The sequence below is a fragment of the Astatotilapia calliptera genome, chromosome 20 (assembly GCF_964374335.1).
Source record: "Astatotilapia calliptera chromosome 20, fAstCal68.1, whole genome shotgun sequence".
Lineage (NCBI taxonomy): Eukaryota > Metazoa > Chordata > Actinopteri > Cichliformes > Cichlidae > Astatotilapia > Astatotilapia calliptera.
The window spans coordinates 2,260,682-2,275,709 of NC_137441.1; the positions used below are offsets into that span (position 1 = coordinate 2,260,682).

A 15,028-nucleotide genomic window follows, 5' to 3' on the forward strand; every position below is an offset into this window, starting at 1 on the left:
TAACGCCATAACCGCACCAATGTGCAAATCTCCGTTAGCAAGTTCGCCCCGTGCGTGGGGCTGACCTGCTTTTGTGAAGAATGCGCCATCTTTACAGCCTCAATCAGCTTCTAATTCTGCTTCTACTGCATCAAACACTCAGTGGCTGTCTGTAAAGTGTGTTACGATTTCAAAATTGGGGATGGAGACAAGAGAAAAAAACCACAATAACAACACTGGTCCGGCCGGGTTAAGTCAAACGATGATTTTAATAGTCACACGCGTGGGAGATGGACACTGTATGCAGACAGCCTCAGATCTCAAAATGGTGGAGCATTGATCAAACTCTTATAGCCTCTGGTGCCCCCACCTTATCATAAAAGCCTAAACATTCACATGCTTTCTCTCACACGGCGCCTAAGCTACGACCTTGGCTCCCCGTTTATCTGCTCCTGCTGAGATGGGGCAGAAAACTCCAGCATATTCTGTTCTCTTCTAATCAGACAAATAAGGCGATGACTTTCTGCGAACAGTATTTCTTATAACTCAGCAGTATAATGCATCATAAAACAATATCATTCATCCACAATAAATCAGCAGTCTAATGTAATGCAAATCAGTTTAACAGATGCAATAGTTATCAGCTTCTTCTAATTCAGGAGAATAATGCAAACTAAAACTACATAATAATTCACAATCTTTAATTAGGGGTATAACATGGCATAAAATAATATTATAGTCTAACAAGTGCAACAGCGAAAAACCGCATGTATTAAAATTACAGTGAACTGTCACCAAATACCCAGCAAACGTCTTGTGTTTTAAATGTTAACAGGTAAGAATAAAACTATGTAAAACTATGCAAAGACATCATAATTAGATTTTTGTTTTGTTTGGATGATGATATTCACACAAAGCATAGAATAATATGATAATATGGCACAATAGCACTTGAAAGGTCAAAGGCGAAAGCAACATTTCTTGAACTATTTTCACACGATGCTCTTCTTCTTCGTTTCCTCGTCCTTGTGGAAGACCGATCCATCTGACTGCTTCCTCCAGCTCAGTTTGACGTCTCCCTGTACTCCCTGCTCCTTCAGCTTCTGTTGGATCTGACACACACAAATACTTAACATTACTCAGACAATAATATACACTAAATTCTTCAGAATCTATTTTTAAGAGAAGATATTTAAATTTATCTGACTCAGCCTAAGGTACATGAGCTGAAGGAGGTGTTTGTGCAAACAAGCATGACAAAACATTTTGTGTAGACAACTTTAATACACAGATGAAATCATCTCTAATAGTCAGTGTTTTGAATATTGAAGAAAAATGTATTTATATGCTGTAATAAAGCACTTGTTTAGTGATCAAGTAGAAGTAATACTCTGCTTTAAGTTTGATTTGAGAAAAATTCTTGTTTCTATATTGTTGTGAAGCAGATACAGTCGACTGGCAGTTTCAGTGACACATCACGAGGACAGACCCAGAAGTAGTGAGAGTCTTAAGTTGTTCACACAGTCGTGCAACTGAATCCAGCCAGATTGTTAGGTCCACATTCAGTGTTGTGATAAAGCTGCAATTCAGTGAGAGCTTCAATTTTTAAATACATGCACACATACACAGATGTATGTGTGCATGTATAATCTCTCTCTCATGTATATTAATAAATAAACATGACTTGCCTGGTTCAGCGTGGCTTCCATCACATCAGGGTGGGTCAGATCCAGACCGGAGTTTATCAGGTTCACTTTCACCACTTCCTTGTAAACAGGTGCTTTTAAAATAAGAACAAATTGTTACATCCTTCATCAGCTCTATCTTTCACTTGCATTTTCATATTCTGCTTTTAAATACATAATTTACTTGCAATAAAAAACTTATGAGTGCCAAAATCTCAGATTAACCTTCCTGGTGTGTTGTTTGCTGTTTTAATTTTATATATAAGCGACAACCAGAAAACAGAAATGGCCCATTTGTTATGACCCATCCTGTCATACTAATATTCACAATAATTTTACAGTGTTCACTTCAAACCTCTGAACTGAACACAACGGTTGATGCAGCTTCCATCACAACACTGAATGTGGGTCTGGCAGAATAAACTGTGTGACCACTTGAGGTTTCTGGGTGACAAAATGTGAAGCCAGCAGCTAGGAGCTCACTGTACAGGACTGTTTTCTCACATACAGTTACTTTCACATATTGAGCAGCTGCCACCACAACAGCGGATGTACAGCAAGAACCTTTTACATTAGGGTGTAGTTTGTAAATTGTGACCAATAGCAGCCAATGATTCAGGTAGTAATGCTTACCAACATTGCAAACAAACTCCTTCTGTGAGCCACAGGCCCAGTCCTCCCATTTTGCATTTTGTTCAAAGTTTGCTGCCACGCAAGGCTCTGGTCCATTGGGTTCATTTGTTTGCCAATATGTAAATGAGGAGTTACTTCCATCCATCCACTTCCAGGACTCTGTGAAAAGGCCGATCCACACCCTTATCCCTGGAGGTACCAGGTCATCTATCTCCTGGTTCTCTGTCATGTTCCTCACACTGGCCAGGTCGGTGTAATGAAGTCTGCAGTAGCTCTGGGCGTTCGCCCATGACGCTATAATGTCAATGAAGACAAATGTCCTAGTCGACCCTGAAAACAGACCATACTTAAGTGCTGTGTACAACTGTAAATGCATTTGTAAGTCTAAACAATTAGGCCGTTGTTGAAACATCAATAAAAGCACAGAACAGGACCTGTTTTGTTCTAAGCTTCTAGTTAAGTTGAAAATCCTCACCTGTGTTATTAGAGCAGACGAATCTGAACACATTCGTACAAGGGTCATAAAACCACGGTCCATCAAGCATAAATACGCAGTATTCTATAACCCATTGGTTATCTGGTTGTTCAGGTGACCAGTTTCTGAACTCACTGGTTTCTGACGTTGACCACTGCCAGCCAACGATGTCATCATACAGCCCGATCCAGGCTCTCTGAAAGCACCAGCGGGTTTGTTTCATTAGACATAAAATATATGAGTTAGGCTGTCAGATTATCAGTAAGCACTGATATATACAGTATAAAACATTTCATATCTTGTGATATTTTGTAATTTAGTTCTTTAATTTTTTCCATTTTTATTTATAAAGATTAATACAAATTAAGAAAATCTCAATTAATTTGTAGATTTTTGCATCACAATTTTTCTGTCAAAAAGATTTTCCACTTGACAAAAATTATATTCAAATATTTGTAAGTTCACAAGATCCTAACGCTAACCTTATTCAATTCAATTCAAAATGGTTCATAATAATTCAGTTTTATTTTTATAAAAGCAAATCACAACAACTGTTGCCTCAATCTGCTTTATTATACTGTAAAGTCAACGATCAGATCACCCCATGTGAGCACTTGGCAACAGTGAGAAAAGAAAAGTGATCTTTCAAGAAAATATAGTTTAAATATAGTTCAGTACCATAAAATTTAAATAATGTACAAAAACCTAAAGTCCTACTGTCACAAAAAAAGCCAGAAAAATAATTTACATTGCCGTTTGTCATGGTGGTCATTTTGCTTAAATCTACTGTGCTGGTCAGCATCTGCACATCCTGCATGTCGTCTATAGTAGCCAGGTCTATGTATTTGTCTCTGCAGTAACTCAGCGCTTCAGTCCAGTTCTTCTGTTCATAAACAAACTGGTAGTGATGTTTGGAGGCGATGGCACACAGGCCTGCAAACACAGTAAATAAATGAGTTTAGCTTCAATGCATTTCTGTGTAATCTATTCTCTTGGCAGAAAATTTGTGTCAGGAGTAAATATAACGCACTAATGCATCATCTTTTTCATTTCTGTGAAGAAAAACAATGAAAGTTGAAGTCCCTTAGAGTTACAGTAATAATCTTCATCACAAGGATCACACTTAAATATGATGATGGAAACGTAATAATTCAGACTTGCCTGATGCCGCTATGATGAACAGAGCTTTTTCCATTCTTGTATGTTCCCTGCTTTCTCCTTTGGTCCGACTGTTGTGACATGACTTCTCATCTTCATCCTCATGCAAAAGGATTATGCAAGTTACTTCCAAGGACGCGATGGATGCATGTGTGTGTGCAGAAGTCAATTCAAAACAAGTCAAATCAGTTTTCCTTAAAGTCAATCATTTGCATGAGGGCGTCCTAGCTAATTAGGACATAAAGGGGGCGATCGTGGCTCAAGAGTTGGGAGTTCACCTTGTAATCGGAAGGTTGCCGGTTCGAGCCCCGGCTCGGACAGTCTTGGTCGTTGTGTCCTTGGGCAAGACACTTCACCCGTTGCCTACTGGTGGTGGTCAGAGGGCCAGGTGGCGCCAGTGTCCGGCAGCCTCGCCTCTGTCAGTGCGCCCCAGGGCAGCTGTGGCTACAATGTAGCTGCCATCACCTGTGTGTGAATGGGTGGATGACTGGATATGTAAAGTGCTTTGGGGTCCTTAGGGACTAGTAAAGTGCTATACAAATACAGGCCATTTACCATTTTTTACCATTTTAAAGGAAACCTACTTACACCCCATCTAGAAAAACATGGAAGGAACAGAAGTAATAAGATTCACAGATATTTTATATACACTTTTATACCACTTCATGAAAAAGGTAAAGCCCTCAAATCACACAAGCACGAATATCATGAGATGGGCCGGCTCAAAACTGTGTTAAGGGTTCAAATATCGAGGAGGGATACAGGAGGGATTCAAAATCACGTGTGGGGAGATGAACGGTCACACACTCAGCGTCGATCTCCGCCCAATAATACACAAGCAGTTGTTTTTATAGCATCAGGGTATTATTGATGGTGCCCCCTCATGCGTCAAAGCAGATACAATACATGCATAACTTCCAAAACCACAAATGTTCTGGTAACGACTTTTGACACAGTTTGAGAAGAACATTTTCTTCACCTCCAAGCCAGGTGCTTCCAGCTCATATACCAATATAAACAAATAAAAGACAATAATGAATAACCTGGTTATTCAAATAGCCTCATCCAGACAGCTCCTCAAAATAACCACCAAGAAATGCACACTTTACAGAGAAAACAAAGACATTTCAGAAGTACACTTCCTGACTTATTCTGAGTCATCTGTTACCAAGCAAACTCAAACGCAGCAGGTTGCTGAATACCCTCAGGCCTTTATTCAGGCCTGTTTCTAGATTATATGTGATATATGTATTGTAAGCATGTATGCAATCCTTCCATAGCTCTAGGCCACTTTGCTCAATAGATCGGCCGGACATCGCGCCGGATGAAGCTTCTGACCATCAATTAACTGACCGAGCTTCAACTCTTTAACCCTTTAAGACCTACCATAGAACCAAGTCCATCAGAGCTTATATTATATTTTTACCTGCTGTGGAGCCATTTTTGGGAGCATTTCAAGTTGCTATACATCAATACAACCATTACAGCCTAAATTTTAATAATATGTCTGCATTAAGTGCATAGATAAATAAATAAATAAATAAATAAATCGTTTTTTTTTAACATATATTTCTAGTTAGAGAAATTTAAGAGGCTTATCCCTCAAAACTGTAAATACAAAAAAGTTGCACAAAATAGTTTCCCACCACTTCATAGTTTTACTTTTGAAATACACCAATTATTATACACTGCAGGAAAAACGAAAATTAGAGTACCACTTCCCCTGCCGGTGGCAGACGCCCTCAGACGTCGGTGCGTTGGTGTTTCTTTGTGTCCGGGGGTGGGCGTCCAGGTACACACCGGCTCACTCCTTGGCGGCCGCTTATCGGGGCCTGGAGCCTGGGGCTCGCTCGGGCCACTTCGGGGGTGGGGTGCCCCCGGCCTCTCGGCCTGGGGCTCGGTCACTCAGGCACGGCTGGCTGCTGGCAGGGCTCACGGGCGCGTCACTGCAACCCCCCCTGGCTTCTGCTCCGCGGCTGCTGAGTGAGCCCTCATCTGGGACTCTCCTCAGCTCTTTCCGGGACAGTGGCGCGGCTGCCCCTCTGTTGGTCTTCCTTGGTCTCTTGTGTTCTGGGGGCCTCTGGATGTCTGGAGTTTTGATCTCCTGCATACCTGCTTCATGCCCTGGAGGACGGGGCTGTGGCCCCCCCACACCCTCTAGCAGATCATTACATGAAGGAACCTTTTAAAAAAACAAGCGCGTCCATGCTCACAGGTGTACGCACCTTCCCCCAGTCAAGTCTGTCCCGTATTCAGCAAGTGAAAATAAAATAAACAATAAAGGGTGAATCAAATGGACCATTACGGCAAGGCTGGGATGGTCAATTTGGTAAAGTAAATCCGTTGGGCATCTTTCTTCACCTTTAGACAATAATTCTGATGCGAAAGAGCCAAACGGGACAGGCAAAAAAAAAGGGAAAAAAAAGGGGAAAAAAAAGATATTGAGTTCTTCATCACACGTGTGCAAATGTAATATTCAGAAAAGACCTACATTTCAGCGTAGGGCCCCCATGTGTCACATGCCAGCTACTGCACCCTTTGAAATGGTTTCAATAGACTAAAATACATCATGATCAAGGCAAGCAAAAAACCGCATGTATTAAAATTACAGTGAACTGTCACCAAATACCCAGCAAACGTCTTGTGTTTTAAATGTTAACAGGTAAGAATAAAACTATGTAAAACTATGCAAAGACATCATAATTAGATTTTTGTTTTGTTTGGATGATGATATTCACACAAAGCATAGAATAATATGATAATATGGCACAATAGCACTTGAAAGGTCAAAGGCGAAAGCAACATTTCTTGAACTATTTTCACACGATGCTCTTCTTCTTCGTTTCCTCGTCCTTGTGGAAGACCGATCCATCTGACTGCTTCCTCCAGCTCAGTTTGACGTCTCCCTGTACTCCCTGCTCCTTCAGCTTCTGTTGGATCTGACACACACAAATACTTAACCTGGGACCTGGGAAATTGTCAACCAGCGGCCGCTCAGGGTTAATTGATCCCTTACACTGACCACAGGAGCCCCTTAAACAACTATGCCCCAAGTGTGGTCCTTTGCTGGGCCTGACAACCTTGTTAGTTTGAGAACCATGAGTGACTGTTTTCAAATCAGGCCTTCTTCCCTTTCGATACGCTTTCCGCTTAAGTGCCAGTTTCACACAATCAGCAACCACATGGCCAGGCTTGTGGCAGAAGAAACACAGTTTTGTTTTGGGTCTCGAAACCACAACTTTTTCAGCCTTGTTAGCTGGCTCCCTCCTAGCTCTCCAAGATGTGTTACCGTGAGAAGGGATGTCACATTCCACCGCGTTTGTTTTATGAGTTAGGGTAAACCCATCCGCCAGTACGGCAGCCTGCTGTAGAGTGGAAACCCTTTGCTCACTTAAATAACACGAAATAGACTCAGGAACAGAGTTTTTAAAATCCTCCACAAGCATGAGCTCACGTAACGACCCCAAACTGTTAACCTGGCTTGCAGAGCACCACCTACCAAAAAGCTTTGCCTTCTCCCGAGCAAAGTCAAGGTAGGACTGACCCTGTGCCAACTCCAAACCTCGAAAGTTCTGCCTATAGGCCTCAGGCACAAGTTCATAGGCTTGGAGGACGGCACTTTTAATCTTTTCATAAACTAGGCTGTCTTGCCTAGACAGACCAAAGCAAGCTTCCTGAGCCTTACCTGTGAATTTACACAGCAACATCACCCCCCACACGTCTTCAGGCCACTGTAATGCAGTTGCTATGCTTTCAAATACACTGAAGAAGCTCTCAACACTGGATTCACAGAAAACGGGAACCAGGTGGATGTTATTACTTACAAACGAGCTTCTAGGCACCTGTGCACTTATGGCTGCATCAGCCATTTTAGGGGCCGGAGAAGGGTTAGAAAACACACCCTAATTAAGACACAACCACACCTCTCTGCCAACTCACTCCAAAACTACACAACTTAGTTTAAATGACCAACTTACCTCTTACAGTTTACACAATAAACAAACACAACTTACCCAGTTCCTAAGCACAACAAACTTTATCTTCTGGAGCGTGCCGGGCTCGAGGCAACTTGAAAGGCGAAACTTCAGCGACTGGAGCCCTGAATTGCCTACCCCCAACAGGGAACTAATCCCCGCCCAGGATTACTCCGAAAATAAAAAAGGCAAAACAAAAAAAAGAGTGCCCGAAGGAAGAACTTAAAACAAAGCTCAGCTGGACACTCACCTAACTAAACTGGGAAGTTGAATCTCCAAAGGTAAAAAACAGCCAGATAATCAAAAACCAATTCCAACTCAAAACTCCCTTTTCAACGATCCCGGACGAGCCCCCACTTGTTACATTCCCCCGAGGGGTCTAGGCGGTGAGGGGGAAGTAACAAAAGGTGTCCAGGTCAGAAAAAGGAGTCAAGGAGGCAAAAGGGTTAAATTAAAGAGTTTTATTGAAGTAGCTCAACTAAGAGAGACGGACAAGCCGCTATCACCATTTAAGAAAAACAAACAAAACTCAGGCGTTGGTCAATAAAGCAAAGTCAAAAGGAAAGCGCAGCTCACTAGCTGCAATCACCACAAAACACAGACAGCTCACTAGCTGCAAACACCACAAAACACAGACAGCTCACTAGCTGCAAACACCACAAAACACACACAGCTCACTAGCTGCAAACACCACAAAACACACACAGCTCACTAGCTGCAAACACCACAAAACACACACAGCTCACTAGCTGCAAACACCACACAAAATGGCACTCTGGCCCAGAGCTCACCTTTCCCTGGGCTTAAATACTTTTAATTACTGATGTGAGTCAGCTGTGTTACAGGGAAAGGTGGCACCTCAGGCAGAAGAGGTGGTGGGACACGCCCACACAGGCACCTTCAGGAGGAGGCCCTGCTAGGGCCGTAACACTCAGACAATAATATACACTAAATTCTTCAGAATCTATTTTTAAGAGAAGATATTTAAATTTACCTGACTCAGCCTAAGGTACATGAGCTGAAGGAGGTGTTTGTGCAAACAAGCATGACAAAACATTTTGTGTAGACAACTTTAATACACAGATGAAATCATCTCTAATAGTCAGTGTTTTGAATATTGAAGAAAAATGTATTCATATGCTGTAATAAAGCACTTGTTTAGTGATCAAGTAGAAGTAATACGCTGCTTTAAGTTTGATTTGAGAAAAATTCTTGTTTCTATATTGTTGTGAAGCAGATACAGTCGACTGGCAGTTTCAGTGACACATCACGAGGACAGGCCCAGAAGTAGTGAGAGTCTTAAGTTGTTCACACAGTCGTGCAACTGAATCCAGCCAGATTGTTAGGTCCACATTCAGTGTTGTGATAAAGCTGCAATTCAGTGAGAGCTTCAATTTTTAAATACATGCACACATACACAGATGTATGTGTGCATGTATAATCTCTCTCTCATGTATATTAATAAATAAACATGACTTGCCTGGTTCAGCGTGGCTTCCATCACATCAGGGTGGGTCAGATCCAGACCGGAGTTTATCAGGTTCACTTTCACCACTTCCTTGTAAACAGGTGCTTTTAAAATAAGAACAAATTGTTACATCCTTCATCAGCTGGTATACAATGTACTCACAATTCGAAGTTTTTAACTCCGGATCCGAGCTGGCCGAGTGAGATCTTGAGGGAGAACAAAGGGAAGCGGCGGCCTAGAGGGAAGCGAGCCGGCGTCAGGAACAGGCTGAGAGCTCGTGCACACCGCACACCTGTGCCTAGCATCCTGCTCGCCAATGTCCAGTCACTGGAGAACAAGCTTGACGACCTCAGGGCCAGCATAAAGTTCCAGAGAGACATTCGGGACTGCAATCTCCTCTGCTTCACCGAGACATGGCTGAACCCAGCGGTGCCGGACCACGCCATCCAGCCGGCCGAGTTCTTCTCGGTTCACCGCATGGACAGGACACGGGACTCGGGGAAGTCAAGGGGAGGCGGCGTGTTTTTAATGGTGAACAACAACTGGTGCAACAGTGCGAACGTTGTTCCTCTCACACGCTCCTGCACACCAAATCTGGAACTACTGTCCATCATGTGTCGTCCTTTTTATCTACCTCGGGAATTTACATCGGTCATTGTAAGTGCCGTTTATATTCCACCACAAGCGGACACGGTCACCGCCTTATGCGAGCTGCATGAGGCACTCACACAGCACCAGACACAACACCGGGACGCTGCGCTTATTGTGACGGGGGACTGTAATAGCGCCAACCTCAAACGCGCAGCGCCGAACTTTTATCAACACATCACCTGCCCCACCAGAGGTGAAAGGACACTGGACCACTGCTACACTACGGTCAAGGACGGCTACAAGGCACAATCCCGCCCTCCGTTTGGCAAATCTGATCACGCCGCCATCTTCCTCATGCCAAAATACAAACAAAGGCTGAAACAGGAAGTTCCGGTTCAGAGGAAGGTCGCGCGCTGGACGGATCAATCAGTGGCCGCGTTACAGGACGCACTCGATGACGCAGACTGGGCCATGTTCAGAAACAGCTCCGATGATGACGTCAACGTGTTTACGGAAGCGGTTGTGGGATTCATCGGGAAACTAGCGGACGATACCGTGGAGACAAAGACTATCACAACGTTTCCCAACCAGAAGCCGTGGGTGGATAAAACCATCCGCGACGCTCTGAGATCCCGCACCGCTGCCTACAACACGGGACTCACGACGGGGGACATGGACCCGTACAAAGCCGCGTCATATAACGTGCGGAGGGCGGTAAAAGAGGCGAAGCAGCGCTACGGGAGGAAACTAGAGTCACAACTCCAACAGAGTGACTCTATTCAATTCAATTTCAATTCAATTTTTCTTTATTGTCCCACAAGGGGAAATTAGTTTAGCAGCAGGAGGATAAGAACAACAGAACAATACTATAAAACAATAATAACAATAATAATGATAGAAAATTCAAGGACAATTATTTGCCATTAAGGAGACAAGACGCAGTAGGGATAAAAGAGACCTGGAGTCTTTTAGTCCTCCTCGGAGGTACTCTAAAACGGCGGCCGGAAGGCAACAACTCAAACTCACTGTGAAGTGGATGGTTCACACAATTAATAATAGAATGAGCCTTTCTAAGCACGTTTTTATTGTAAATGGCCAAAAGTCCATCTTGCCAGCGCCCTGAAATTTTGCTAGCGGTTTTTACCAGAAGTCCCAACCGATTCTTATTCTTCACCGTCAGGTTACCAAACCAGGCAGCGATACAAAAAGACATCACAGATTCGATAAAACTTCTATAAAACAAAGACAACATCTCAGATGAGACATTAAAAGATCTCATTTTCCTTAAAAAGAACAGTCTTTGTAGGAGCCTGTGGCGGGGACTAAGGACAATAACGGACTATAAAGCACCAACAACCGGTATGACGAGCGCGGCCGTGACTCTGGCAGACGAGCTGAACACTTTCTATGCTCGCTTCGAGGCTGCAGCTAAGGACTCCAACGATGCTAATGCTAGCGGCGCTAACGGCTGCAGACAGGAAGATACTGCCAGCACCGGAAACGTGCTCGTCATCTCCGAGCATGAAGTAAGGAGAGCCTTCAAGAGAGTGAACACCAGGAAAGCAGCAGGACCAGACGGCATCCCAGGTCGTATCCTAAGAGACTGCGCATACCAGCTAGTTCCTGTGTTCACTGAGATATTCAACATCTCTTTATCTCAGTCGGTGATCCCCACATGCTTCAAAGAGTCCATCATTGTTCCTGTCCCGAAGAAACCCCACCCTGCTTCTCTCAATGACTATCGCCCTGTAGCCCTCACCTCAGTAGTGATGAAGTGCTTTGAACGCCTGGTCAGAGACTTCATCATTTCTTCACTACCAGACACACTGGACCCACTACAGTTCGCTTACCGTCCAAATCGTTCCACAGACGATGCCATCTCTCATCTCCTCCACACATCACTCACTCACTTGGACACTAGAAGGGGGAATTATGTTAAAATGCTCTTCATAGACTACAGCTCTGCATTTAACACCATAATTCCCTCCACACTCACCACCAAGCTGGAGCATCTGGGACTCAGCTCATCTATGTGTCAGTGGATCTCCAACTTCCTAACTGGCAGACCACAGGCAGTAAGGATGGGCGGACATGTCTCAGCCTCCACCACTCTCAGCACTGGAGCCCCCCAGGGGTGTGTTCTGAGCCCCCTGCTGTACTCTCTGTACACATATGACTGCGTGGCCACTACCAGCTCCACCACCATCATCAAGTTTGCTGACGACACCGTCGTGGTGGGCCTGATCTCTGATAACAACGAGACGGCCTACCTGAAGGAGATTAGGAATCTGGAGAACTGGTGCCAGAGGAACAACCTCCTTCTAAACGTCAGTAAGACAAAGGAGCTGATAGTGGACTTCAGCACTAAGCAGGAGAGGAACTACCAGACCCCTGTCATCAACGAGTGCCCAGTGGAGAGAGTGGACAGCTTCAAATACCTCGGAGTTCACATCACGCAGGACCTGTCATGGTCCTGTCACATCAACTCCGTGGTGAAAAAGGCCCGACAGCGTCTCTACCACCTCAGACGCTTGAGAGACTTCCAACTGCCCTCCAAGGTGCTCAGGAACTTTTACTCGTGCACCATAGAGAGCATCCTGACGGGAAACATCTTAACCTGGTTCGGGAACAGCACCATGCAGGACAGACGAGCTCTACAGAGGGTTGTGCGGTCAGCTGAGCGCACCATCCGCTCCGAGCTCCCTGACCTGCACTCAATCTACAGCAGGCGGTGCTGGACCAAGGCCAGGAAGATGGTGAAGGACCTCAGCCATCCCAACAACAGACTGTTCTCTCTGCTGAGGTCAGGAAAGCGATTCCGCTCCCTGAAGACCAACACAGAGAGACTGAGGAGGAGCTTCTTCCCGCAGGCGATACGGTCTCTCAATCACACCACAACACAGTACTGACCCACACATATGGTTCTTACACACACACTGGACTTTCTGGACATTGTTTTCACTTCATCACTTAAATCACTGCTGCTGTTATTGTGTATATATTTATTTTTACTTCTTGTGTATTTTGTTCATACATTCTTATATAGTTCTATATTGTGTATTTTGTTGTACAGTTATTTTATTTTCAATTTAATTTATATATTTTATCTTATTCTTTCCCAGTGTGTTGTACAGTTATTTCATTGTTAACCTTAATTTATATTTTATTCCTTCCTAGTTAAATTTACCCTTTTTAATTTTTCATATTTATTTCCTATCTTATTCATAGCCTTTTCCTTTTTTGTTTTCTTTAGGTCACGAGCAGTTGTCCAAGCATTTCACTACATATCGTACTGTGTATGACTGTGTACGTGACAAATAAAAATTTGAATTTGAATTTGAATTTGAGCTCTATCTTTCACTTGCATTTTCATATTCAGATTTTAAATACATAATTTACTTGCAATAAAACACTTATGAGTGCCAAAATCTCAGATTAACCTTCCTGGTGTGTTGTTTGCTGTTTTAATTTTATATATAAGCGACAACCAGAAAACAGAAATGGCCCATTTGTTATGACCCATCCTGTCATACTAATATTCACAATAATATTACAGTGTTCACTTCAAACCTCTGCTGATGTGTAATATAAACAACAATATAAGGTGGAACACAGCGTGTCTCTTTAGAAAAATGACTACACAGTAAATAGTGCTGGGTGTCGTCACTGATTTCTATAATCGATTCGATTCAGATTCAGTTTTGATTCAGTCAGAAATATTATAATTCTGATCATTTACCAGTACATATCCATATTTTTAAATCTGTGTATAAAAACAAAGCTGACACTGTGAGACTTCATCAGAGGCATCACAGCAGCTGCTTTTGTGTCAGAGTAACTGAGGACAAAATACAGAAAACCAAAGTTACACTGGTTTTGTTAGAGACACAATTTGACATAATTTTAAAACGTTTACATTTCTTTGCTATTAAACAGCAGAAACGAGGCTTTCTTGTTAAAGGTCATTTTGGAAAAAAACCTTAAAATGAAACAAAGGCCAACAGCACTGAACACAACGGTTGATGCAGCTTCCATCACAACACTGAATGTGGGTCTGGCAGAATAAACTGTGTGACCACTTGAGGTTTCTGGGTGACAAAATGTGAAGCCAGCAGCTAGGAGCTCACTGTACAGGACTGTTTTCTCACATACAGTTACTTTCACATATTGAGCAGCTGCCACCACAACAGCGGATGTACAGCAAGAACCTTTTACATTAGGGTGTAGTTTGTAAATTGTGACCAATAGCAGCCAATGATTCAGGTAGTAATGCTTACCAACATTGCAAACAAACTCCTTCTGTGAGCCACAGGCCCAGTCCTCCCATTTTGCATTTTCTTCAAAGTTTGCTGCTTCCAGGACTCTGTGAAAAGGCCGATCCACACCCTTATCCCTGGAGGTACCAGGACATCTATCTTCTGGTTCTCTGTCATGTTCCTCACACTGGCCAGGTCTGTGTAATGAAGTCTGCAGTAGCTCGTTATAATGTCAATGTAGACAAATGTCCTAGTCGACCCTGAAAACAGACCATACTTAAGTGCTGTGTACAACTGTAAATGCATTTGTAAGTCTAAACAATTAGGCCGTTGTTGAAACATCAATAAAAGCACAGAACAGGACCTGTTTTGTTCTAAGCTTCTAGTTAAGTTGAAAATCCTCACCTGTGTTATTAGAGCAGACGAATCTGAACACATTCGTACAAGGGTCATAAAACCACGGTCCATCAAGCATAAATACGCAGTATTCTATAACCCATTGGTTATCTGGTTGTCCAGGTGACCAGTTTCTGAACTCACTGGTTTCTGACGTTGACCACTGCCAGCCAACGATGTCATCATACAGCCCGATCCAGACTCTCTGAAAGCACCAGCGGGTTTGTTTCATTAGACATAAAATATATGAGTTAGGCTGTCAGATTATCAGTAAGCACTGATATATACAGTATAAAACATTTCATATCTTGTGATATTTTGTAATTTAGTTCTTTAATTTTTTCCATTTTTATTTATAAAGATTAATACAAATTAAGAAAAAAATGGTTCATAATAATTCAGTTTTATTTTTA

The 15,028-nt window shown here is 43.0% G+C and overlaps 1 protein-coding gene across 2 annotated transcripts; it reads right to left on the bottom strand.

The window, feature by feature from the left end:
• Nucleotides 1-229: 229 nt before the first annotated feature.
• LOC145423282 (secretory phospholipase A2 receptor-like) lies at nucleotides 230-14,472 on the bottom strand. Of its 2 annotated transcripts, XM_080295558.1 has the most exons (8): nucleotides 14,241-14,472; nucleotides 4,209-9,476; nucleotides 3,934-4,030; nucleotides 3,521-3,705; nucleotides 2,773-2,968; nucleotides 2,298-2,627; nucleotides 1,668-1,759; nucleotides 230-1,091 (listed from the first exon to the last, which is right to left on the bottom strand). In XM_080295558.1, the coding sequence occupies exons 3-8, from the start codon at nucleotides 3,965-3,967 to the stop codon at nucleotides 972-974; spliced, it is 957 nt and encodes a 318-aa protein (XP_080151684.1). In that variant the 5' UTR covers nucleotides 3,968-4,030; nucleotides 4,209-9,476; nucleotides 14,241-14,472; the 3' UTR covers nucleotides 230-971. The 2 variants fall into 2 exon arrangements, with proteins under 2 accessions (XP_080151684.1, XP_080151683.1); XM_080295557.1 differs by having other exon boundaries at nucleotides 3,934-9,476.
• Between the last annotated feature and the right edge of the window lie 556 nt (nucleotides 14,473-15,028).

Bases quoted from the DNA above. Each gene is read 5' to 3' on its own strand.
- LOC145423282 (XM_080295558.1), bottom strand. From the start codon at position 3,967: ATGGAAAAAGCTCTGTTCATCATAGCGGCATCAG. The intron at 2,628-2,772 runs GTGAGGATTTTC...GTCTGTTTTCAG, and splicing joins CGTCTGCTCTAATAACACAG to GGTCGACTAGGACATTTGTC. The intron at 1,092-1,667 runs GCAAGTCATGTT...TGTGTGTGTCAG, and splicing joins TGGAAGCCACGCTGAACCAG to ATCCAACAGAAGCTGAAGGA.